The 27,063-nt window shown below is 39.8% G+C and overlaps 1 protein-coding gene and 1 long non-coding RNA gene across 2 annotated transcripts; one reads left to right on the forward strand and one right to left on the reverse strand.

Annotated features, from left to right (window-relative positions):
- The first annotated feature begins 368 nt into the window (after window positions 1-368).
- LOC310881565 lies at window positions 369-4,465 on the forward strand. Its single transcript, XR_014572450.1, has 2 exons — window positions 369-1,476; window positions 2,081-4,465. It is a non-coding gene; the product is annotated as an uncharacterized lncRNA (long non-coding RNA).
- On the reverse strand, window positions 4,348-23,254 carry ADRA1B (adrenoceptor alpha 1B). The gene is made up of 2 exons (XM_083799008.1): window positions 21,807-23,254; window positions 4,348-5,481 (listed from the first exon to the last, which is right to left on the reverse strand). Exons 1-2 carry the CDS (start codon window positions 22,777-22,779, stop codon window positions 4,919-4,921), a joined length of 1,536 nt encoding a protein of 511 aa, XP_083655134.1. The 5' UTR covers window positions 22,780-23,254; the 3' UTR covers window positions 4,348-4,918.
- Window positions 23,255-27,063: the final 3,809 nt, after the last annotated feature.

A 27,063-nucleotide genomic window follows, 5' to 3' on the forward strand; every position in this document is an offset into this window, starting at 1 on the left:
TACTGTTCTTTGCTCTGTGCAGTGTCTGTGCAGACTATATTATACACCCTGCAGATGAAACATTAAAAAAAAAAAAGCAGAGGCTGCAATTTTCCTAAATGCTGACCACTATGTTACTGAATCAGGTGTTTTTCCTGGTCTTGGGAATCATGATTTACCTTTTGCATTATAATATGCTTCACATAGAAGGTAACTAGTACTCCTTCAAGACCCAAAAAAGTCCTGGTGGGCAGAAACGTTTTTTGGTTACATTAAAGTGACTAAAACTATCACGATGTGACTTCATGTTAGCTGTAGCTGAAATATTTCCTTTTCACTACTTCAGGATGAAAATGACATTTCTTTGTATGATGCATCATCCCCACAGTACCATCTTCTGCTTGATGAAGTGTGTGAGCCATAGCACTGCAAGCCTGATTTGGAAAAAAGGTAAGTGTATCTGCTGTAGAGTGTATCAAAACAGAGTCCAGTTTATTCTCTTGGGAATGAGCTGGCTAGTTTGTGGTCACTGACAGAAATAAGCAGTTGTTAGTATACCAATACCTTCATACCATATCTGCTGTGGATAATCATCTCTTGTGATGTGCATTTTCATGCTCATTTGTGTCAGGTGACAGTCAAGCGCACTGACTGAGAACAAGGAGCACATCTGCTCAACAGAAAGTTACTATTTTTACATTTTCCAGGCTAGAACTGCACTTTATAATATTAATGTCCCCTCTTCTCTTCCTATCGCATTTGGAAAGATAATAGAAAACTGCATTTCCAAAGACTAAAGAGTGTAGAATGCTCTAGAGTTTCAGTCTCATTCAGTTGGATTGATTTTACCATAACTCTTTTCAAAAATAAGCATTTTCATGATAGCTGAGTGCATTGAAGCCTAATGGGTTTAATTTATGTGCAGCTGGGCTGTAACAATACTCTGTGAGCCATTACAGCTGTGCCTCTCAACTGAATGGCTTTGTACAAACCTCTAGTTAGCGATTAAGCTCCACACAGTAGCTTAACCTGGAGAAATTCACAGTGTTTTACGAGCAACTTCTGTGCTAAATGGCAGCAACTCCTCTTTGGAGGCAAAGCTATTTGCCCACAAAATGGGTTCGTGAGCAGGTCTGTTATTATGCAGAAAAAAACATGCATGATGGACTGTAGTTGCATCTGATAGACTGCCATGGTGTTCCAATTGCCATTTCACTAGATTGTGGATGTTCTGATTGTCAAGTGAATTTTGGCTGTACTAAAAAATCGGGCTAATATGGGCTTGGCCCACACAGTTTGATGATGATGCCCTGACCCAAATAGTTTTTCCTTTAAAGGCAAACATTGCTACAGGTGAAGGACTAATGGATGATGGTAATTTGTACGGTCTCATTTGGCTTGGCAGTCACAGAAGATTCCAGTAGCAAAAATAAAGGCATTTAGAATGGATTAATTCTAGAGAAATCAGGTGGCCTTGCAAGAGTTTCATATTTTAAGGTGAGTATGGCAGACTTTCTCTTCTGTAAGCCTCGTGGTCCTACCTCCAGATGCATGTATTGCTTTTTTTCTGTGTTAACAATCACTATGGTTGCCTGTAACTTCATTGAAGCTGTGGCTGGAGATGAAGTAAGCTCTGTATATGAGCAGATGTGACACGACACTTTTGAAGTCTTACGTGCTTTTAGCAAACTTGCATGGGTTGGTTCCCACTGGTGTAGTGTTGCTTAGTAAAAGAACAGGCTGTATGAAACCTTACAAAAATAGGAATTGATGAGACAAAAGGTAAAGAACTTAGAAGACGAGCAGTGGTCTATTTGTTATGGAAATATCATGTAATGTTATGCATGGCTGTGAAGAGCCTGGCATGGCAAGATATGTTCATGATCTGGAAAAAATATTGCAGAAATGTGTTTTGGAGATATGTTAGGAATCCATCCATCTTATATTTGTTACAGTTATATGTTGTGGGCTCTCTAATCTTAAAATTTAATTGGGCAGTGATGAAGAATAAGACAGTTTGTTAAAATGGTATCTGAAGTATGTATTGTGTGTTGCCTGAACTCATTCTCACTTCCTTCTATTATCACTGTTTGCTGTGCAGGAGCCTACAGTCCGTCATTCCTTCATCTGTCTGATGCCAGGGATATCAGATGATCCCTTAAGATCATCTTAGGATGTGGCCTAATGAATACGCTAAGAAAAGTGAGTCTGATGGAAATATCTGTCTTAGAGATGACAGAATATATTTGTTTTGATTGCCTGTGATTATTTCCAACTTCAATAAACTTTTTTCACTTTCTTGTTTTCCCTAGTATTAGAGATCCCAAAGCAGAGCTTCCCTTAGTTTCCTGTTTCTTGTCAAAGCAGCATAACTTCCTCATGTTCCCAGGAAGGAAGCCCTTAATATACTTGCTGGGCTCGGGCTTGAGAAAGGGAAGCACTGCAGGGGAGAGGTCTTCTGGCTCTTGAGCCTCATTCATTTTGCATGCAGTTCAAATATGCCTCCCATGCTAACTAAAACATTATGATGTGAAGATCGGTGGTACTGTGGCTGACTGTGAGAAAAGGCATAGTAGCAGGGATAGATGAGTCCATATTGCTGTCCCGGCAGAGCCCAGTAGCCTTCCCAGCCCAAACCTTCAGAAGAACGGTAGATCTTTTGGGAAAAATACTGCGGTCTGCCTGTGAACACCTTCTCTCCTCCACTCTCTAAGTCTTATAGGACATGTGTCTTGGGGTTTTTTGCACTCTGAGGGTTTTGGCCTATGATTCATAGGGTTAGGGGCACTGGCTATTGTAAATGGTGTGGACAAGCATGATGTTGATGCATATCTTTTCTTCCTGATCAGTTGCAGTATTCAGGGAAAGCTGTTTTTCCAGTAGTAAAATAACTGAGATTTGCTTTTTGTACATTAAAAAAAAACAGTATGGGAACTTTCCTTGTAGGTTTTGTAATATTATATGTAAAAATGTGCAGGGATGATACATAAATTTAGCTGAATTGTGCTGTCAGGTGGTTACACAAATTTATTTTCAATTAACAGTAATTTTTAAGGACTTCTGTAGGTTCCCTCCAAAAATTATAGCAGATGTTAAAAATATAGTTCTCTCCCATTTAGAGGCTCAAAGATGGTAACTCCATACTAGTATATCATAGGTAGATAAAATATCCTTTGTGGCAACCTCCATATGTGAGCAACAAGAGTCTGTTTATCTGTCTTATAATACTTTAAAATTTTATAAGCATTATCTTCGTAAGAAGAAATTACAGCCTTCCCTACAATCAAAATGTCATTATTTAAATAGGAGATTTGCCATAACTACAATGGGATCAGGGTAAGACTCCAAATGTACTTACATGGTTCTCACTATAACATATGACCATGGGAAGACCTTGGAACATGACTTTCCTATCTTTGCTCAGTGAACTGGGAGATATTTCATCTAACCACAAGCCACATCCATTCCTGTCAACTTAATTTGAGAATACACATTTAAGGAAACAAAAGGAAATGGCTCTCCCTTGGGACCTAGCATTGTTAAACTGTCCCTGGGTGTTTTTAGTACATCTGTTTATGGTTCATTCTCTGTTTCAGGCTTTAATAAAAATGTCACTAAAATTCCAAAGGAGGAAAGCCTCAGTTGGAGGAAGGAGTAAATGCCAATTTTCATGGTTTATACCACTTCGAGTAAAAAAACAATCAGTCATTAGGTTCGTGATTGACACTTAGTTGCAAGAGACAAAAATAAATTCCACATATGACCTAAAATGTCATAGACGATATTCTTGGGAAGTATGTTACAGTATTGTATGATTGGGCACAAAACTGTTAATGGCAGTGAAACTCTTACAATACTGCATTGTTTTTATACCTTCTCTTCTTACCTAAGTGGCAAATTAAAAGCCTCTAAGAGTGCAGTGCTATTTTCCAAGTGTGCTGAAAGAACCAAGGGCTCAGCACATCTGTTTTGAAGTCAGGTTTTGGGCCTCCAGCGGTCAGTGCTCTCTTGTGCTGAGTTCACCGCACTGTTTACGAGGGAGGGATTTACGAGTGTTGCTTTTAGAAATCAGATCTGGTAGCCTGTATGTTTTTCAGGACACTTACTGATCTGCTGAACTGTAGATTCTGGGCTCTTATCATTGGTGGTATTTTCAAACTTTCAAAAAAGAACACGGTGAAGGATAGAGGAGTTCTCAACTGTTGATATAAGGGAATGGCAGGGAAGCAACTGTAGAGAGATTCAAGAACATCCTAGGAGTTACAATGGCAAATTTAACTGCCACGAGTCTTTTATTTTGGATTTAGTATTGTGGTGAGGGAACTTGGCCAAATTCCAGTTCTGTAGTGATATGTGCAAGTGCTTAAATTGTTGCGAAATTACTTTAATCGTTAATTAAGACATTGTCTTCCATTTCTAAAGTGCAAATGTACAGTGAAGTACAACAAGATTTTTACAGGCAAAATCAGTGGCAACTAGTACCCTGGAGAGGTACAACCAACACTACACAGCTGCGTTGCTCACTTCCACTCTCAGGCATCCAAACATGCGGCTAGCACATGTATACACGCACACTTTCATACACATATCCCCTGCCCAACCCCATATTTATACGTTTTTTTTTCTATATACATGTGTGTTCGGCTGTTCTACAGCACTTCCACAATAGCTAAATAATTGCCTGTGCACTTCCCTGGGTTTATCCAGCCCCTTCCATGCATTCTGCGCTTGCTTCAGTAGCCTCTTTGGCAATTAACTGGGAATACAGTTAGCCCCTAGACTTTGCCACTCTCGTGACATTAATCTGCCTGTTCCTTGCTGGCTTCCTTCTAATACCATGCTGAAAAATTGTGCAAAGGTCTCTTTCTTCACCTGGGCTAAATGTCAAACAGGTAGCATATGAAGAGACCTGAGACTGCACAGACTGTTTAGAATCTGATCAGTCCAGCATCCTGTTTGCTCTGCAGTCAGTTTTACCATTCAGTGTGTCACAGATGGCCTCAGGGTCCCTGTTGCTGGAAGCTTGGCTGCTAGCAGCAATGTGTCCGTTGTGCTCTGGTAAGAGATTGAAGGTGAAGAACTGGTATGGGTCCTTTTGCCTGCTGCTTTCTTGTAAGGGGCTCAGGTAAGAGCTGGAGTTTTTCCATTCCTGGAATGTGCACATTTCCATATGTGGGTGAGTGATTTTGCTCAGGTAGCCAGGGCTGGGAGATGCTGAAGATAATGTCCTTTGACTGCCACTTAGGAAACTCCCACTGTCTTCCAGAGAGTCCTTCCTAGGGTGTTCAAAGGAGCACCGATTCCAGTTTCTGTAGCTGTAGGCCCACCACCCCAACTGCTTTCGACGGTGGCACTGGCATTTTAGGATCTGTATGAAAGCCCTCTTGAACTCTTTGCTTGAGCAAGGGTAGATGATTGGATTCAAGCAGCTGTTAAAGTAGCCAAGCCAAAAAATCACCTTGAAGACTGTTTCAGGGGGCTTCAGAGCCGAAAACAGAGATCCTGTTCAGAAGAAACAAGCAGAGACAATACGTGAGATAAATGGTTTGTCTGTTCTTAAGAAAGGTAAATGTCCCATCGGATCATTCTCAGAATCTATTTATTAAACATCTTTAATGCATGCAGCTTTCATTTTTGGTCTTTTAGTAATTACATGCTATTTGTGTTATTTTAAAAGCTAACAAGGAACTGCTTTATCCACCATCCAAAATATAAAGGAGCACGTATTTAATGTAGAATTAAAATAAAGAGCATTCTTTGTCATTATATGTATAGCTGTTGCACTAACATGTATGGATACCAGTGAAAGACAAAATGTTCATTGTTCAAGCTGCTCTATGATGCACACATGGAACAAGGTCATGCCTTCTGCAAAGAGCTATTAACTATCACCTTTTGAAGAAAAAGATCTAAATATTCCCAGGCTTCTGGGAATATTTGTGCACAGACACACTTACCAATTCTTATACATTCTTGTGCAGCTCATAAACATCACCACATTTATCTAGATTATTAGAGGGGTACAAACCTCTTGAAACCAGAAGTTAATTGTGGTAGGTCATATATCTCAGCCAATCATAAAAATGATGTAACCCAAACAAACAGATGACTTTATTTCCTCTTCTGTTCACGACCAAATAGCTTAGCTACAGAAGCTGCCCAAATGAAAAACTCATACTGGGAAATCCATTTCATGTACTTCTAGCATTAAAAACATGTAATTGATCAACTAAATTTAGCAAATGGAGCTCTATAAAAGAATGTCCGGATTTTTTAAAGCAGAGCAGACATTCAACAGTTACCCAGCTGGGAAAATACATTTGTGTCTGGTAAAGAAATCACAGAGCAGGGGTGCAGGAGAGAAGCCTCCTTTCAAGAAGTAGAATTTGATTTGTAGAGGTTTTTCAAGTGGAAGGTGATGCTCAAACCCGAGTGTCACATCTCTGAGAAGTGCAACACGTACACTGGAGTAGTTTCAGATTCCCTGGGCTGTGAAAGCAGCTGAGTCAGTTGTGACTGTCAGGATGCCTTAGTGGGGAGGGGTGTGATTCTAGGCATGTTTCCCATGTCTCATAGCAATGTAGAGGCCATGGCTTGTGCCTGAAAACTATGCAAAAGCATTTCCCAGCTACTCGGGTAAATAGCGCTTACATGTCACTGCAGATACTGCTGTTTATCTAGAGGACAATTCTGGCCAGGTCCTGACTGTAGGGGTCTGAGTCTCCTCTGCTCACAAGGAAGCCAGGTAAGTACACGTTGTTCCTCACACATCCACTGACCTCAGTGTGTCAAGTAGTTCCTGAGCTGGCTCAGAAAATAAGGTACTAAAATGGCATTGATTCTCTGGAGAGTCTGTTTCTCTCCCCCCACCTTGGGTAACAGGATCCAGGAGATATCCTGTGGATCCAGAATAATAGTTTTTTCCCCTGGTTGTGTACAGGGATGCTACTGCTTAGCACTATCTCTGGCTATTACCTTGGAGCTAAGCATCATGTCATCCCTTAAGGTTAAAATGGAAGTTTTAAATTGCAAGGTTTGTAGTACTTCTTTCATAACTCCTATGCTTGATTTTTATATCACGTGCAAGATTTTTGTAAGTTAAATTCACGTCCCTTCTTGCTTTGTTACTGCTAATGATTTGCAAGGTTTGACGTGCGTTTTCTCTCCATTTGTTTGAGATCCTATGTCTGCTCTGATTGATACTGCAGAAAGTAACAAGTAGAACATAAAAAATACGGGAGAAACTATGAGTTGTGGCTGATAAATTTCCAGTCAATGAATCAAAGTGTTGCATGCACTTAAACTGTGTATTGTTAGTGTTAAATACTATTTGATGAAAGATCCAGAAACAATTCATGTGATTCCACTGAATAAGCCAATAAATTAATATCAGATTCTTATAAAGCTTTAGAAAAAGTTGATCCAAGTTAAAAACTGCGGCCAAGATAAGGAAGATCTTCCAAAATTTCCCACATGCACAGTTGCAAACTTTTTCAGGATTCATTTTGTAAATAATAATTATTAACGTTTTATCTTCGATTTAGGAAAAAGCTTAGTGACTGTACAAAACAAGTAAATATAATTATGTACACCAAGGAACTTAATGGAGCTCATCCTGATAAATTTCTTAAATTGTTTTCTGGAACTCCCTTAAAATGTAAATGTTTTTTAACTCTTAAAACCCAGTAAACTTCATGAAGTGGCTGAAGAGCTCCCATTTTTTCTTATGTGTAAATTTTGAATGGACAGCGGTGACTTTTTCCAGGTCAGTTGGTTTGCCTTTCTCTTATACTATAATAATTGAAAATCTATGGGACATTCCTCTACCAGATTTAAGTATTTTTTAGGCAGGTTAAATATGGACATAGTAAATGCTGTTGTATAGCTTTCAATAAAATTAAATATTTTTAAGAAAATTTACTGAAAAATTTTGTGAAATTCCCTAAAGGGCAAATAAAATAAGCTAAGTTAGAGAGGAAAACTGGGAACCAATGCAGACAACTGGGTTATACTTGTGTAATCAGTATCTCACATGAACCAAATATAAACCACATACTGTAAAAACTAAGAGACCAAGTAGGGAAAAATGTAAAAAGCTGAGTGCTGTAAAAAGCTTAATCTTTGTAAACTGCTGGAAGAAATATGTGTTCCTTAATAAAAAAAAGTAAGGAGCTTATGTCTGTCTTTTACAATAATCCGTTTTTCAAATGTCATTTGAAAAAAATGACAGCAGGCTATTTTCAGCACCTGCAGCAAGAATTTACAAAGCTCTTTTATATTAAAGGGCAGCAACACAAAAGTGTAGAGAACTTCCTCATAATGACCCTGAGTGACAGAGGCACCTTGTGTTCTGTCCTGATTCTAGAAAAATTACTGAGCCTTGATTGATTGTTTGAAAGCTATCATGACCCTAGATGAGTCATTAACAAGAAAATTTGGAAATACGTTAGTTAGGAAAGTTGTGTGGTGGTATAATTTAAAAATATGTATCAGAGTTTAGTTACAATAATAGAAAAGTTCTGAAACTAAGAAATTTGGGAAAAAATTTCAAGGAGTTAATGATCATTAATGACTACTTCGTCCTCCGCTTTTTTCATGGTTCTGCAAACAGCACAATGTAAATGCTGCTTGTTTAAATTACACGGAAGCTATTGCGTTGTTTTCACAAGAAGGCAAGGAAGAAATATGCTTTTCTGAACAAGGAATATTAATTTGATTAAAAAGCTGTTGTTTTATATACTGTTCTGTTAATTTCTCGTATTTCAGGCTGATACATTAAAACTTGGCAGAATTCTACATAATTCTTCCACCCTTCCTTGTATATGTGTATATATATATATATATATATATATATATATACACTGCCCTGAAGGGAGATGAATTGCATCTATGAATTTTGTCTACCATATAATGCACTTTTACTTCCTAGGTTTTCAAAAACCAGGTGGTAGGCAATTACTCCAAGAAGGCTGTAGCAATAAGCAAGGTCACTGTAATACAAGTGAGAACAAGTTCACATATGGGAGCATGCCTCACTTGCTGTCAGGTAACACTTTTCATCTGTCAATCATCCTGCCTTTATACCATCCTCCTGATTTTACCAGTGGGAAATAAGAGCTGGAGGAAGGTAAAAGCAATCAGCTGAAGGTCGTGTACTAAATAATTTTCACCAGGAAGAAAGTTTTTGTTTTACCAGGAATGAAGCCATGGGGTCTGGCACAACTCGTAACTGCTAGAACACACAGTTGGCAGTACAGTGCATTCAAACAGTGTGTTGGTGACTCCTGCTACCTTTGCCACCACCCAAAGAAAACGCAGAATTCAGGAGCATTTCCTGAGATCAACAGAAACTAGTTAATCCCCATCTCTGGCTGTACAGGGGCTGTATGGAATTGCTACATGACCTTAGTAAAGCCCCACCTATGAAAGGATCCATGGCTAACAAAGAGGACCACCAGTGAAACCTACAAATGCTATGAAATATAGTTTTGTGATACATCATGGTGAATAAAAAGAGCTGAGAAGAGACTCAACAATTAGTATGTAACAGCATAAAACTTATATACAAAGAGGAATTAAATGAATTTTTTTTTCCATGTCCACAGTGGCTAATATAGTGAGCACAGTGATTCAAATTGCAGCAAGGCAAATCAAGAGTACAGCTTGGGAAACACTTTCAGTCTACCAAGACAGGAAAGTTCTGGAACATACTGCCTTAGAAGGGTGTAAAAATCCAACCCTGGAGGCTCTTAAAAACAGAGCAGACACACATCTCCTGATTTATGTATGGCTGATCCAGCCTTTGGGTTGGAGGATGCCCTGCATGACCTCTTCAGATCCCTTCTAGTCCTGCTTTCTCTGATTAGCTCTGTAGGCTGTAACTTTGTTCATCAAGAAAACTTTATGGCTTAAGTTTTGGCAACCCAGCAGAGTTTTACATCTGCAGTACTGGAATCCCACTGACACTGTAGTCTTAGATCCCGTTGGTAAATATAACCACTATTTAGGTTGAGGATTAACTGTTAGAAAAATGGAATGTCCAAGACCAATACTTATTTGGGCACTTATTTTCTTCAAGGCTTCGGAAAGTTTCTGAGTTTTTTGTATTCAGTCCTTCCTTACTGGTTGGAATCCCAGCCTGAATTCTCTACAGAGAGAGAAGAAAAGATGTTCTGAATTATCCAGAAGGTGGTTTAGTTGGAAGTCACTATACATGCCACGTGCTTCTAAATATGGGTTAATTTGGTGACTATTATACAAAGCACCACTGCCTTTCACCATATAAAGATATGACAAATATTTTGATTAGCTTGTATATTTTTAATGTTACCCTTTTCCCTACGTTGTTCTTGGAATTAACAACAATACCTTTTATTTAACTGCACACCCTGGCTTTACCTCATAATTCACCTGTCAGGAGCAAACAACTGGGGGCTATTTTGGTACCTTGATAAAATGATAAAGCTAAGCCTACCACACACACTCTCGAAACATCAAACTAATATTTCCTCCCCTAATCTCCAACTATTTTCCCATCACAGCCTGATAAACAGATTAAATATTTCCCTGTACTGATTTAGATTGCTTTTCAAAATGGCTGGAAAATGTTGCCTATTATTATCTCCTGGGTGATTTATTTGTGAGGGGAGTAGCCAGAGTGACTCCCTTGCTCAAAATGATCTCTTTCCTGATGCTTCATGTTTAACGGCTTCACTCAAAAGGAATGTGTGTTCTCTGTCCTCTTATTTTGCTGAGCGAAACCCTGTGATAAATTAAACATAGCACCACAAACTAACCTCTGACTGCACCTTTTACACCACTGAAGTTTTTGCAAAGCCTGTGTCGCGCAAAATTGCGGAACAGGAAATATTTCAGAAACTCAATCAACTTGATCAGGTTTTATTGTATTTTGACCGTTAATTTAACAGGCTGTGCTCACCATACTTGACAGAGCTATTTGGTTTGGAAACACACTGAGCAACAGCAAGTATCACGAAAAGGAATTAAGAAATATTTCATTTAGTAAAAGGTAATTTCATTTAGGGTCTGACTGTTTTTTATAATGAATGCTTTATTATGCTGAAGGTAAGTAAAGCACCCTCAATGAGATTAGGGGACGTCGTGGGAAACAATTTGGCATGTCAGTGGTATTCGCACATTCTGCAGAGTTACTGGCCAGAACATCACTGAGCTATTAACATTCAGAGTCCACTGGAGTCAGTGGGAGTACTTGAAAGCCTTTGTAAAGGCTCGTAAGGGCTTCAGTGGACTTTGGAACAATCCCTAAAGTAGCAGGGTGAGCAGCAGGAAAATCTTCTGGACTGCTTTAATCCCAATCCTCTTAATTAAGGAAAACTCGTCACTGAAGGAAGTTTTGATGTTGCCCTCTACAGAGATGAAACAGACATACACATATGTAAATAAATACCCACACACACTGCTCTCTCATATTTTTTCCTGCTCTGTTACTTTTCTTCTATCTAAATATCTGCTTCATTGCTACCTCTCTCCGCTGACCGCTATATTCGTACAGAAAGGAGGGTGGGAAAGTTAAGACCTTCTATTTAAGGATCCTTAATGTAATAGTTGGCGAGGTTCTTGATGAAAGAGTAGTACACAGGACATGTTTGAGTTTCCACTTCCACTTTATGGAAGAAAGAGCTTAGCATCAAAATTAGGCCAGCCAATGCAACCAACCCACCAGGCACTCCCACCCCTCCACTTCCTTCCAGGAGAAGGGACAAAACGTGCTCCAGTTGTGTGCAAGGTGACCACATATTACAGTAATTAGCTGGAGTTTAAGCCTTAAAAGTAAGATATAAGATAATGTTTATGAGCTAAACAAAACTTTTGCAGTTGCCTTTGATCTTTCTGTATCATTGTGCCCTGTGAGCTATTTCCAGCCACGCAGAAGAAATAAGTGTGGATAAATGACCAACAGTTGTTTGTGACACCAGGCGGTCATCTGTGAAATACCCCTGGGTTCTGTTGTGGTTATATCTCCTCCCTTCATCCTTCATGCAAGGAATATATATACATATATTTACACTTGGGACTGAAAATCAAGAAGTTGATGCTGCCTTAGGTCCCCTGAAGCCCTCCCTGCTCCAGGCCAAAGAAGCCCTGTCCCTTCAGCCTCTCCTCACACAATGTGATCCAGGCTCCAACATCCTTGTCACCTCCACTGGACTCACTTCAGGTTATCATTGTCTTCCCTGTAATACAGCTTTCCGCATGGATGCCCTGTTGCAGACATGCTCTGATGAGTGTTGAATTAAAAGGGCACAATCACCTCCCTCCATCTCCTGGCTCTGTTCCTGCTGATACAGCCCAACATGCTGCCAGCTTGCATCTGATAGGGACATCTGAATAATTTTACGTCCTTTGTTACGTTCATCTGAGTCATCTTCATGGGAGAGGGTATTCTCTGAGTGAGGATTTTCAAGAGTGCCATGTATTTATTATCTGCACCTAGTGGGAGCAACATTTTACACTATTGATGGTTAATTAGTCCAAAATTAAGCACATTCTTCTTTACTGTCTGCCTTCTCTTTAATACCTCTGTTTTTTCTTTTCCCACCTTGGTGTGTTCACTTCCCAGTTATTCCTTTCTTCCTCTTTTAAATAATTCCTGCTCCTCTCATGTCTTGTTCAGTTCTTAACTCCAACTGCTCATCTATTTTCAAATCACTTTCTATTGTGATAATTGCCTTTCTATTAATTAAACATCCATTTTTAATATAAGTTGTGTATTTGATAGCAATTAAGTCTATAAATTACTCAGAATTATCAGTTGTATTCAGAATGAAGTATTTGATAATTAGATTAGATAATGGTTGAACATTTGAGGAGGAGTACCACCGTGAATTTCCTAGATTTAAAGAGAAGAAATCTCTATGAATAAGTTTTGGGTTGTCACATGCTGTGTTTTCTACCACTTACAAAAATTTATATTTCAAAAACTTTAAATCTGGTTCCGCTTAGCTGCGAGACAGCCTAGGGTGAGTGTATGTTGTTGTTTACTGGAACAAATACAGCATTTGTTTTTACTGAAACAGAATGGTCTGGAGTTCAGTGCTGTGCTGTGTGTCACTTGATATTCCAGTAATAGCAAACCAGCTACAATAAAATATGTTGTGAAACAATAACCGTGTCGAAAGAGAGCTTCACTGCACAGGTTTTCAGCATTGTCTTAATCTCTAAAACAAGACATAAAATTTGAAACTACTTGCCCCTATTCATAACAAGTAGAAAATCTAAAACTTGCAATGCTGAATAGAGGTATTCTGGAGAGAACACCACCGTCTTGTCTGAGTACCATAAAGGAGAAGTAGGCAGAGAATTTGTTAATAAGTATTTGGAAGTTTTCTTGTAGAATCTGGTCAAATGTAAATGGTTAAGGTATCCCGGGAAGACAAACATAATCCTCCTTCATTCAGCTGAGATGACTATTACATTTTATTACAGCATGGAGACTTTCCAACCAGAGTTAAATCTGACCTTTTCAATGTTCTCCACAGGAGAAAATTCCAATGTTTTAAAAATTTCTGTAGTGTTGAAAGCATTGCAAAATGCAAAATGATAGCAAGTGAGTCCTGAAACATGAAAGCAGGGAGCATCAGCGATACCAAACCCCGTCTCTCAGCTTGTTCTCAAGAAGACAACATTTTGCAAAAAATGAAATGCAAGAAATTTGTTTTATGCTGGAAATCATCATTGCTCTGAAAAGAGCCTTTTCTTGGTGCTAGGCAGTAGATGGCTGCTGATGGCCTGGCCAGGAACCTCCACCTCTGCCCTGCAGCTCCTGCTGTGATTCCTGCTGTAGCCGTACCTGCTGGTAGCAGCTGAGTTATGGCTGCCTAATGAACAGGGAAGCTTTGAGTGCTACATGTATATAGCTAGTAAAACTCTCTCTATAAAACTAGTAAGCTGCCTCTGACCAGGCTTGTTATGAGTTTATAGAATGCGGAAACGATGTTAGTCTTTTATTTAAGCTTTCTGCGGTCCTTTTTACCACATGCTTGGCCAAGTCGGCATGCCAAGGTTTTAAAGCTAATTGGATTTCTCAAGCTCCTGATTTCTTTCCTTCCAGCATTCAGTGTTTGTTTACATTCCACTGGATATAGGAAAGAAACCCCACAGTTTACAAACATCAGAGGACGAAGTAGAGGGAATGGTTATAAAATTAAGAGCCAATGGGACCGCAGGCCTTCTGGAGGAGAGGGTCAGGGTAACACTGAAAAAAAGATCTTGAGAACTAGGAAGTGCATCCAAAATCAATAGAATAAAATTCAATAAAGAAAATGAAAGAAAGAAGATAGTTAAGTTATAGCTACTGCAAACCAGTTATGATGGTGAGCAATTTGTATGTGGCTTTGGAGTACATTGGTGTGTCTGTGGATTGCCTTGGGATGCGTATTAACTAAATTCATTCACTTCTGCCCACCTAAGGCCTGATCCTTTGTAGATGAGTTCCTAAGCAGGTAAATTAAAGTAGCAGAAATGCACTAATGTAAAATATGATCAGAAAAAGTACCTTCCCGTATAGATAAGTTCACAAATAAGAGACAAGCCCCAGAAAAACATTTTCCTTGCTTTTTTATAGACTGGGAAAGGTTACAGTTTGTTTTCTTATCCTAATTAAAATCCACGGTTTCTTACCATCTGCACTATCTATCTCTGATAAAAGCTGCCTCTTATTTCAAATGAATAAACCATTTCTATGAGACCCGCATGAACTTGTTCACAATAGCTCAAAATTGAGATGCTTTTAAAGGCTCCAAAAATAGAGATTTAGTTAGAATGGCCAAAATCAAACCAGGACTTCACATCCCTGGAAGCTTTGCTGATTGCAACTGTAGTACAGATAGGGATCAGATCTTTTTACTAAAACCTAAAGTTGCTCCACCTATTGTATAAGCAGTTGCAAAGCGGGGTAGCTATATTTGCATTTTTGAAACAGCAGTGCCTACATACCTAACCGCAGAGCTACTGATGTTGGCATGCCAAAATTGCCTTGGGTTGGGAGATTTTACAAGATGATGTCCAGAGATCCTTTTCAGGCCTGAAGTCCACAACTCTCCTTTCTACAGTCTCATTCAAAAGGTGCTGTTGATGCTTAAAGTATTGAGAGTTGAAAATGATTTTTAAAAACTTACAGTACAACAGACTATTTGCAGGTTGGTATGTATTAGAGGAATAGAAAAGAAAAATAGGAGCTTTCTTTCCTCAGCCCAGAAAGAAAAAGAAAGAGGAAAGCTGTAGTTCAAAAAAGAAAAAATCAAATAAAAAAGCAACAGAGCTGAGGTGTTTCATGCCCTATCTCTAGCTGTTATGTTAACAAAAATTCTGAGTGTGTCTTCAATAACAAAATACAGAGATATGAGTGAGATATGGAAAATAAATGAGATATGGAAAAATCCATCAGGTGCTTAGAGTTTTGACACAAACTCCGTACATCCTTGCATATAGGTATAGCTACCGCCTCTCTGTCCAGAATGCCTATGATGGTGTACACCATAGAGAGAATTTACTTCTGTAAACCGTGTTGCCATTACAAAAGTATGGTAAAATCAAGAACAAGTTTAGGAAGAATCTTGTTCAGCACTCCAAAACTGACAGTAGGTAGGGACAGAAATAGAATATTTTTACTATTTTGTCCTGAAGAGTTACAGACTTCAGCGGCTTGCTAACTAGAAAGAATATGGGCTGAGCTTATGCTTGTTTTGCAAAGGATTAGCTGATTAAAGGAGTCTAGAAAAACTAATCTAAGTCTGCTGACATTTCATTTATTATACTTAAATATCTTCAATTACTGGGCATGCTTCGGTGTCTTTTTCTCCCCTTCTCAGTTCTGACACAGCTGAGGCAATCTGTCTTGGACATCACTGGTAAACAATAGGACTCTAGCAGGGAATTGAATAACACTGCTACAAAGATACTGTATGAACTTCCATTATATTTTCTCCTTTGTAACTTAGAGACTGATTGTTACTGCTTTTCAGTTTCTAGGTATCACTTGAAAGCCCATCAAAATAGCTCTAAATCTTGCAGTGGATGATGGAGCAGGGCTTTAGTGAAGCTACTAAAAAAAGATGAATTTTTTTGTTCATGTCTGTATTTCACAGATAGGTGCACTAAAGAGCATACAGCTGATATCCTGTGGTATGGCCTTGATGCTTTAGCGCTGTATGCACATGTATTTATTTACTCTCATGACTACTAACCTGAGCAATGGCATGTGTTTGCAAAAGCCCATGGCACAAGAACCTTGTGTCCACTGCCTTGCTGGATGCTCAAAGCAGTGTTCCCTCTCAAATTATCACTTCTCTCCTGTCTTTGATTTCAATACTTTTGAGATATTGCTGTCCAGTGGCTCTGTCCTGACTTTTTTTTTGCCTTGGAGCTTTCTGATTCAATAAAGAACACTATTGGGTCTGCTTTGTGGGCCTGGAAACTGCAGTATCTTTTTCTGCTATCTCCACTAAGAGTCCCTGGTGTTTAACCACAACATTTTTTTCTAGGGGCAAACATGGTTTAATGAAAGTAGTAGCAGGGCTTTGTTCCTTCATTACCACTGCTGGTGTGGTTCATGCTCCTATGTTATGGTCATCTTGCAGTCATGTTCTTGAGAATCCCATCTTTCACACCTGAGATAGGAAGATGCTCCCAGCCCTGCCGTTGAGCAGTCATCACAAGTGGATTTCTCTGTATTCACGTTTCTCTGTACTGCTTTGCAAATTTACTTTCCTAAGGCTGTACGCTTTCAGATTTCCCTTTGATCCTCTGACCTGCAAATGAAAGTTTGCATAAGAAGTGCCCAAGCCTTCGGAATTTGTGGAGTTTCACCTGCTTTGATGAAACATATTTGTTCTAAAAAGTAGAGCTTTGTATGTAATTGGTAACTGGGATCCCAGGAATGCGATTTACTTTTGGACAGAAGGCTCAAACCAAGGCTTAAGGGAGTTTATTTTAGTAGTAAAATGAATCACCTTGAAATAAGCTAGTTCTCCCTGTGGCAAAACATGCTGTACTGGTCAAGAAGTGCTCATATTTAGGCTTCTGGCTAGAAAATAGGAGGAGCAGGTTCCTGCTCTCACCTGTGCGATTGGACTTTGTACCAGATGGACCTACAAGAGGGCAGAGGGTCAGATTGCAACGCGTATCATTAAGTCCTCCCAGTCCTGTGTGACCATTACAAGAAATCTAGAGAGTTAGGCTACTTTGTGAGGTGAAGGCGAGGCAAGACAAAAGTGAGGTGGAAGACAAAGCAGGCTTGAAGCCTTGCAGAAAGGAGAAGCAGTGATAGCAGTGGACCTAATGCCTGGAAGTGTTTCCCATGGGAAACTGAGCAGCCTAATTTGGTATTCTTGGTGCAGAGATGCAGAGGTTGGCCTGGTGTAACATAAATCTACATACTGTACTCGAACAACATTTTATTTTAAGAATCATTTTGTATTGGCTGACCTGTAGCATGCAGAATATTTTTATGTTCTTTTTTATTATTTTGTAGAGAGGTTTCAAAAACTTAATATATAAGGATAGTCAAAACAGTTGTATCTTCATTATGAGGCTCTTGGGACTTTATCCTACTGCCAGTTAAGATATGACAATTTTATTTCTGACTTTAGTGGAGAAGTTGAAAGGTTTTCTGGGAGCAGGGGCAGTTAGGTTCTGAGCATGGAAGCGAGTAGTACTGCTGATCTCCACTAGAGTTAAGCAATGGGCTGGGGATGTTCATATGCTTTGGTGAAAGTAGTGGAGGTGGTGGGTTTTGTGTGTTTTCATTTGTGTGTTGTGTGAGGTCTACAGCTGGGAGCTGGCAAGCTCTGTCTGATGCCTCATTTAACAGGAATGAGAGTAAACTTTTACCGAGTAGCCAGGGGGAAACATATGATCCTTCATTTTTGATTAATTTTTTAAATAAAGTTATTGGCATAAATTGCATCTTTGTTTAAAGGAGGAAGTTTTACTGAATGATACCTTATATCTGATGAGCTCTAGTCTTTGGATAAAAATCCTTAATTTTTCTTACCATTTTTCAGCAATGCATATTTAATATAGCCCTGATAGCCAAAACCAAATTTGTATGAGGGGAAAGAAAAGAAACATTTATTTTAAAGAAGGAAGATATTTACTCTTCAAAGCTGAGTCACTGAATTTATGGCACAAGCAGTTGTCTTGAAGACACATATGTCTTCATTTTATTTTTTATGCTGTACCACAAATAATTTTGGGTGGCAAGATGACAGTTTACAAAGCTATGGAGCATTTATGAATGTGCACAACAAGGGCATTCCATAGCTCTATTTCTATCTGGAAATGATATCTGTTAGCTACTGGAATAAAAACAAATTCTCTTTGATACCAGTTTTGCTGCATTATCAGGTACTTAACACTAAAGGAAGCGTGGTTCAGTCATCCAACTCTGGACAAAAAGAGATCGTGGGTCATTCTTTGCTCTGATAGTTTCATGATGCTCAACACATCATAGTGTCAGTGCTCTAATTCCTCCCTGTAGCTGTATACAGAACTTTGTCAGAGAGCTTTCCTCACAGAGCCTTTTGATTTCTGCTTGAAAACCACTGTCAGTGCTAATATTATTTCTTTTCCTTTGTTGTGGAATATTTATTCAAGCAATATCCCTGCTTTCAACACCACGTCGGTTCGCAGTATATATCTGCCACCTGATGCAGTGATCCTTTGTCTGGGATATCAAAATGAGTAGCTGTGGAGTATATTAAAGTGTCACAACTGAAGAATTATAATTTTGGCTGGCAAACTAGAACAGCTGAGAACACTTTTGACATGAAAAAAACTACATATAATCAGATTTATTAAGACATGGTTTTGGGGTGCTGCAGAAACAAGGATTACTGACTTGTCAAATGTTTTGTGGTTAAATCCTCAGAAGTCCAGAGCTGCTCTGCTAACACCACTGTGCAGAATCATTGAATTACTGAGTGAAACAAGGAGCACAAGTTGTAAGGATGTGGATATGATGGTATGATTTAAGTTAAAGTTGCAGATATTAGGTGTGAAAAATACAGACTGAGGAAGAAGCCTTCCAGTACAGTGACGGTAAATATATAGTCTGGATTCAGAAGCAGAAAAGGTATTGTAGTTCGCAGTCCTGCACTGACAAGTGGGAAGACTGTGATTAGAGTAGCCCAGGGCGCCTACGGAGAGTTTCATAAATCGTTGATATGTTTTGGATTCTGCAGTTTGCCTGTCACTGAAAGTGATTCCATACTACTGTGGGCTTTTCGTAAGGGTTCTTAATAGCTTCTTGATTAAGGTTTTGTCTTCAGGACACACAGCAGAAGATTTCTGGTATGAAAAATACAGCACACAGCTGTATTAAGCTCTTTAAAAAGTCCTCCTCCACTGATTGACCCAGTCCTCCAGTTAAGAATAGCTGAATTATGCATGTCGGGAAAAGGTATTTTCTCCAACTGCATTAGTGTGTAGTGCTTTAGTCATCCCTAACACCATTAATGAGCTTTGCACTGGTACACAGACACAAAAAGTACAAGGTTCTGGAGAGTTTAGAAGAAGAAATCAGTCACAAAGAACAAAACCAGCCTTATTTCAAGTCAGCAAAACAAAGAGGATGTACCTGCTATTTAAATACATGTGGATGTTATGTTGGATACTGTGCATACCTTCATTTCCTCCCTTTCTTAGAAAAAAGGCTGTCAGTAAAGAGTTGGACCCCTGAAATGATTTCTAAACAGAGAACAGGAGAGCCAGCAGTTTACACTGCCGTACTGAGATGCTGATTTTTTCACTCTTCTAATACTAACTAACAATAGCTACTCTTTCTGAACCACAGCTCGGTGAGGCACCAGGAGTTCCCAGCTCTGGCGTGAGCATGCTAGGGGTTGCAGACATGCAGGCAGTGCCAGGTCAGAGCCCACAGCAGCCTGTTAGCCCTTCAGCCTGCCAGGCACTGCTGCCAGCGTGCAGCCTGCTGTAGTGGAGGCTCGCATCCTGTCACCTCACTGGAGCCTTGGACACAAGTGAGATGAGAGAGAAAATCAAATTGACAAGCAATAACTTCTCCATTCGTGTGTATTAAGCAGTGACCCATTAAACCTCCTGGGAAAGCCCAGGACTTTCTCCCTCTAAGGGGAAACTGACTCTCTTTCAAGAAACTTAATTGTTTCTCATGTTGGTTCTGTCCTGTGTGCAAAATGTTTTTAATGGACTGGTCTGCATCTGTGTTTGCTGAATAGCACCAGGAACAGTACTGGTTTCTGCTAGCTAAGGATAGGTTCCATTGCATTCATGCTGACTTTTTTTTTTCTTTTTTTTTTTCCTGAGTTCCCTCAATAATTCAAAATCAAGGAGGAGATGCTAACCTACTTTATTGGGAGATCATGATCTACTCGATACATACCTGCTGCTACCACTGGTTGTGCTGCTAGCATATGTGGTGAAAACATGTTTCTGTTCATTTAGGTGTGTATTTTTGCAATAGTTGGAAACTTGTTCTCTGTCATAAACTTTCTTTAAGAGGCAGTGCAAGGACTTAAACTTCAGGAGCCAAAGAGAACTTTGCTCACAGTTTTCCTTCTGCTTGGAATTTGTCACATTCTCAGCATTAACTTTTTGCAGATCTTGAATTACTAAGATTTTTCAGCTTTAGCTACACTAAGCTAGAGATGATAAAGTTGCTCTGGAGTAGCTTCAGTAGTTGTCTTGTAACAGAGATTCTCGTCTAGATGACATTACATATTTACTGAAATTGTAATTCTAAAACACTTCACCAGGACCATGCAGTTGAACTCAGTTTAGTTTTCTACAAGTCTCTAAAAGTATTCACTTACCACTCAATTAGAAATGTTTTGGTGGGGTAACTAAGTAAACACGAATACCGAACATTAATAAGGGCTTCTTCTCCCTTTTTTCCCCCCACCTCTTTCCATATTTAGGCTGCCAGATTGTCTGTGTCTCAGAGAAGTGAATTTTGGACAGATATTTTTGAGAGCTAGTAATTCAGTATTAATGGGTCTTGAAATGTTCCATTTCAGAGCTGACGCTTGTATTAAAGATGATACAAGCAAATTTCCCAAGGACTTGAGAACACAGAGCACTGTTAAGGCTACATTGAATGCTTTAATAATATTTTGAAGCTGAAGTGAACAGAGTGGCTGCCACAACGCACGTGATAGTCTCCTGAAATGCCTGAACTAAGACCTACTGAAACCAAAGGGAACCTTTCTGTGAGAATCAGTGGGCTTCACATACTTGCTTTTGGAATTTGATCAGTGAAGTTTGAACTGAGAACTAGAGCTCTTTCAGCTTCCCAAAGCTCGGGGGAGTTTTGCATCTCATCATTAGGTCAGGCCCATTTTCACCTAAAACACCTAATGATGCCAGAAGACTTTCTGTAGTACATTTGGACCATCTAACAGTGAACTAAAACAAGAACACTCCAATGCTGAAACTTTTTGCAAACCTATCCAGAATTTTTGTTAAAGCATCCTGTAAAGATATTTATGAGAGCTAATTCAATCCATAAGGGGGGTTTTAATACATAAACTTTGAAGGTATCGTCCCCTGATGTCATCTGCTCCATCCATGAGGAGGGCTAACAGATGAGCAGGCTTTCTGCAGGCTGCACATGTTGCAAGGTTTCAGCTTCTTTAAAAAAGCCAACATCAGCATTAAATTACTTTCACTTCCCTCCCTTTCATCTGTTCACTGCAGTTCTCAAAATGATATCTACTTATCATTCATCTGATTTTTCTCTGTGACATTTTTGTAGTAAACAACTAACCTTCTTCCTCCCCCTCCCCACAGTCCTGTGAATACCGACTTACCTAGCGGCAGAACAATGAAGAAAGGTAGCCAACACAAGATAAACATGCCGACCACAATTCCCAGCGTCTTGGCTGCCTTCTTTTCTCTAGAGAATTTAAAAAGTTTGAAAGCTAAGGAGTTCCTGGGATTGTGACCCTTGGATTTGGTGCTGTTTAATGTATCCTCATGAATGTTCCTGTAATGGATCCGTAAAGTCAGCTCCTTGGAGTTGGACATCTCTTTCATAACCCCAGCTTCCAGGTTTTTAGTAGTCCTTTTGGCCACTATGTAGACCCGGCAGTACATCACAAGAATGACAATTAAGGGAATGTAAAAGGACCCCAAGGAAGAGAACAAAGCGTAGAACGGTTCTTCAGTGATGCGGCACTCCTTATCGTCCTTGGGTGCTGGTTCTTTCCAGCCCAAAAGAGGCCCAATAGAAATTACCATGGAAAGGACCCAGACACCTAGGAGAGCTAGAATTGCTCTTCTTCTTGTTACCAAAGTTGGATACTGGAGAGAATAACGTACTCCTATATATCTATCTATGGAAATTGCACATAGACTTAAAATAGAAGCTGTACAGCACAGCACATCAACTGCTGCCCAGATATCACAAAATATCCTCCCCAAAACCCAGTAGCCGAGGATTTCCAATGTAGCAGAGAATGGAAGGACAGTAAAACTCAGCAACAAATCTGCTATTGCAAGGTTAATTATGAAATAGTTTGTCGGGATTCTTAAATGTCTATTGCAAGCAACAGAAAGAATTACCAAAATATTACCTATAATAGCAAAGAGTATAAAGGCACCTAGGATAAGCCCCACAATTATCGCCCTACTGATATCCAGGGTGGGTGAATCCAGGTTGCTGGTTGTCTCATCGGAGTTGTTCGCAGAAAGGTTGCCGCTATTTGATGCAGAAACTTTCAAGTAGCCAGGTATTGATGAATTGGATTTCTCATCAAAGTAGGTATTCATCTTTAAAATCATCCTCCATAGCAAGGTATAGTTGGGTCCCGTGCACAACACACAGATGGTTGAGTTCAGTGGGAAGTTATCTCTCTACCCAAGAAGTTACTGCAATGCCCCGGCCAGCTTTGGATTGAGAACTCATCTCTCCAGCAAGCTGTCAGCTTTGAGCACGTAAAACTTGCCCAGTGTGAAGTCCTCTGAAGCCTGTCAGAAATAATAGGCTGTTCAAACTTGCTTAATTTCTCCTCTCAACTCGTTGAAACAGAAATTAGCAGGCAGAAGGCTTGGCTGGAGCTCCAAAGTAGCTGCTTTGATCATGACGTCCCTGAAATAAAAGACAGGTATTACTGTTCTCCCTTGCTCATCCGTGGTCCTGCTGGAAGGATGCCCCTGTCTAGCTGCTGTGACATGCGTCTCCAGGAAGGGTTTGTCAGCACTTAGGCAGCTCTGCATGAGCCGGCTGCCTGCGCTCTCGCTGCCTCTGCCGCTGACATCACCGGGGCCAGCCCCGGCGCAGCGCTAGAGGGCAATGCAGTTCAAGTTAAAACTTCCAGATCTGAAAGCTAAACAAATGGAATATATCAACCCCAATTAAAGCGTTTGCTACACAGAAATCTGGATTGGAAGCCTTTTTTTTTTTTTTTTTTTTTAAAAAAAGTTTCATTATCTGAGGAAAATACACTCAGAGGGTTATGGTGAAAAAAGCAATTTCGGTACGAAATGATCTAGCACCCTTTGCCTTTCACTCACCAACTAAATGTCTTTGGGTTTATCTTGTAATCAAAGTGAATTGCATGCCATGTTAGAGATGGCGTGACTAATCATCTCCCACTTTCTAGGGAGAAACATGTAGGTTCCAAAAATCCCTATTTTATTCCTAGATTCAGTATTTAACAATGACATAGAAAGGTACATGGAGTAGTTTGTTTCTAGTGGTAAGCTTTCCATTAATGGATGATCAGAACCCAAATCTGTAGTAAGGTCTTTATGTTTGTTCTATATTTGTGTATACCAGCCACATCTGTGGCTTCATCTCCTCTTTTCCAGCTCGATAACTTTTGCAAGCATAGGTGGATTGTGAATCCCAGCCCTGAAAAGAGCTGAGCATCCTTACCCACAGCTAAAGAGAAGGTAGTGAAAAGTGTTTAGGAGTTTTTCAATGTACTCAATACGCTAATGGGTCTTATATCTTTGCAAGGGCTATGAGGTTGCAGAGACAGGGCCTGTTGTTAAGCTGTTGCAGCTCTGGAAATACCTACAGTACCCTATAAAGAAAATGATCACTAACAAGTGATTTATCTTGTAGCACTGGTGGTTTCTCCATTTTGTGTAGCATTTGGTCACCAGGTAAGGAGAAATATCAGATCTTTATAGCCTGGTACTACTGAAAACAAAAAGTGGAAGGTTAACTGAACACACATCTGCCAAAATGCTGTTCTCAACTTTCTGACATCAGGTTATATCCTACAGCTGTTGTCTGAAGTGCTCTGGGTTACTGTATATTGATTTTCCTGTTACAAAATGTACTGTGTTTAAAATAAAAAGTTCATTCTTAACAAGGCAGCTATGGCTGAAAGTTGCAGCTGAGTGCCGGTTTTAAAGGACAAACCATGTAAACAAAAGCTCTGGCTGAATTTTATTTGAGGAGTGTGTGGCAGATGTTTGTATAGCCCTTCCCAATAGCAGTGACTATAGCAAAGCACCATCACTCAAAAAATTTTCTTTGAAACATTTACAAGAATGACATGTCACGGAGTCACTGAAGGGAAAAGGAACAAACACTCGATTTATGAGCTTAGCCTCAGCTTTCTGTCTCTGCTCTCTCCAAGACAGAGCTTTCACTGCTAATGAATGCAGTTAGCAGCCCTTGATTTGGGACATGTATCATTCGCACTTACCCATTCTCTCTGGACTCCACCTAACCTCTCTCAGTTTTGTTTGTGATTGCTGATTTTGCTGCTCTGCCTTGTCTGTTCAAAGCGTGAATTCCTCAGTCTAGGGCTCACTCCCTTGGGAAGGTGGGGACGCAGCTGGTGGCACCGTTCTCGGGCAGCAGCAGCCTCAGCATCTCCCTGGGGTCGCCCAGCCTGCACCTTCCCGCTCGTGATACTTCTATGGACTTGGTTAAAGCTGGTTTCATTCAGTCTGCACAGGTACTAACGCTACCTCTGAATACAGATTAGGTGCAGGCCAAGTGTGTAAGCAGTGTGTTTGAAAGGAAGCGTTTTGATTTCTCCAGGCATAGCAATGTTTCAGCCTTTGGCATGTAAGAAGATGCTATGGCTGCAAAATGAGGGGGTTGGAGAAGAAAAGATCAGCAAGGGAGTACATGGGTTTACTCCAGATTTTTAGCTGGTAGCATGAGAAATACCTAGCCTACCAAGCATAAGGAAGTGGCCTGTAGCTCCTCCCTGGCTTTGGCCACACCATGTTGGGATTTTGTAGCCCCAGGGAGCCAGGTATTTCAGTGGTCTTTCAGCAGTGCCTTACAGGAGCCAGCTGGTTCCAGCTTGCTGGCAACGACTGGGACACCATGCCAATGGCTGTGGCAGGAAAGGGAGACAGAAGGGAATGGGGATTCTGACTGGTAGTGCCTGGACTATCACGCACATTTCTTTGTGCTGTGTCTTTTGCTGGCAGGAGTACTGGGGCCAGTTCGCTTCCCTTACTAGTGCAGCTTTCTGTGCTTCCCTAGATGAATCAACAACAACAACAAATTCTTTTTCTAGGAGACAAAGTGGAAGACAAAGATACTGCTTATCTCTTATGACGCTAGTGAGAAGTCTGCCATGCTTTCACGTCTCTGTTTACCAGCGTGTGTAATAACATACTGGCTGAATAGTCATGAGGCTCAGCTGATTAACGTTTGCAAATTGCTTTGAGATCTTTAGTGACAGGTGCTATAACACAACATCATGTACCGAAACCCAGACGTGAACATTAACCAGTTAGCTGTCTTTGGATGGATAACAGAAAAGGTACCATGAAGAATAGTCTACTTTTTCTGCCAGGTTCAAGGTAGCATTTCAAGCTAGCGTGTTCAAAAACATCCGATCAGAAAAACGTAGATTATATTCATTGCAGAGTTGCTTTCATTCAGATGATTCATAATTTTCAATGAAAAAGTAAATTCAATAACCTGGAGATTCTACTCAATATTATTTCAATAATGTCACCAAGACAGAATGCCCTTTAGCTGTTTAATGTACTTCTGCTGAAAGCTTGCTGAAGCAGCAAAAAGCTGGATACAGAACATATTTGAAGAAACATGGAGAACATCTTCATATGTTCTCAGGCTAGTTCAAAATCTGAAATATGCTTAACTTCTAAAATGTAGTTTGTTGTGTCATTAAAATGATACTATTGTCATAGCTCAGTTTTCTGATAAGCTATGTTCTTTTTATTCTTCTTTATAAAGTGTTGTTAAAAGTGTGTATTGGCATTTTGATCTGAGTTCAAAAACACAGCTGAAGTACTTCCAGAACACTTTGCAACAGCAGTGAATAACAATGCAGCCTGCTCTTAATTGTGCTTGGGAACCAGCCATATGAGCCAAAAGAGAATTTAAGAGTGTATCTACATAGAGTTTCATATAATTTACCTTAGTTCTTTGATTTAATTAGAAACCTGTGATTGAAGAAAACAAGGCTATAGTGTCAAAAATATTTTCACTCTGACTTGAGTAGTATCATGAATATGCTATCATATTTGATACAAATGTTCTTGCCATACCAGCGCAAACCAGAATACCTTCCACCCGTCAAAGAGGTATGACAAACAAGAAGCAGTGAGGAGGGTGTTGTATGCAGCTGTAGAAATATCACACTTCCTTGCCACTGTCTCTGATATTAAACAATTCCTGAGGAGTGGAGTGAGGGCATGGTGGGTTTGGGGGAAGTTTTTTGTGTTTTTGTTTTTTTTCATTTTGGGTGTGCATGTAGACTTGTGTCAGATGCATTTGGTCTGGCTGATTGGCACTAGATTATTTGCTACATAGTACAGCGTTTTTGTAGATGATGTTGGTCATTAAAAATATACTGATAGAAATGTGAACCTCTTGACTGTTTTCATTAAATAACTCCACTGTTAGTTACATAGATCCACTTACTTGTTTCCTTGCTGTATTAATTGCAGGTGTTGCAAAATGTTACTAGTCTTTTGGCACAAGTGCTCCTTCTGAAGTCTTCTATCTTTCTGTCAGGACCCCTGGACTACCCTTAAAATCCACAGACAGTGAGATCCACAAGATTTCTTTCTTTCCTTTCTATTACTGTGGATTAGCAGATCTTTGTCCATCATAAG

The sequence above is a fragment of the Anser anser genome (genome assembly GCF_964211835.1).
Source record: "Anser anser genome assembly, chromosome: 14".
NCBI lineage: Eukaryota > Metazoa > Chordata > Aves > Anseriformes > Anatidae > Anser > Anser anser.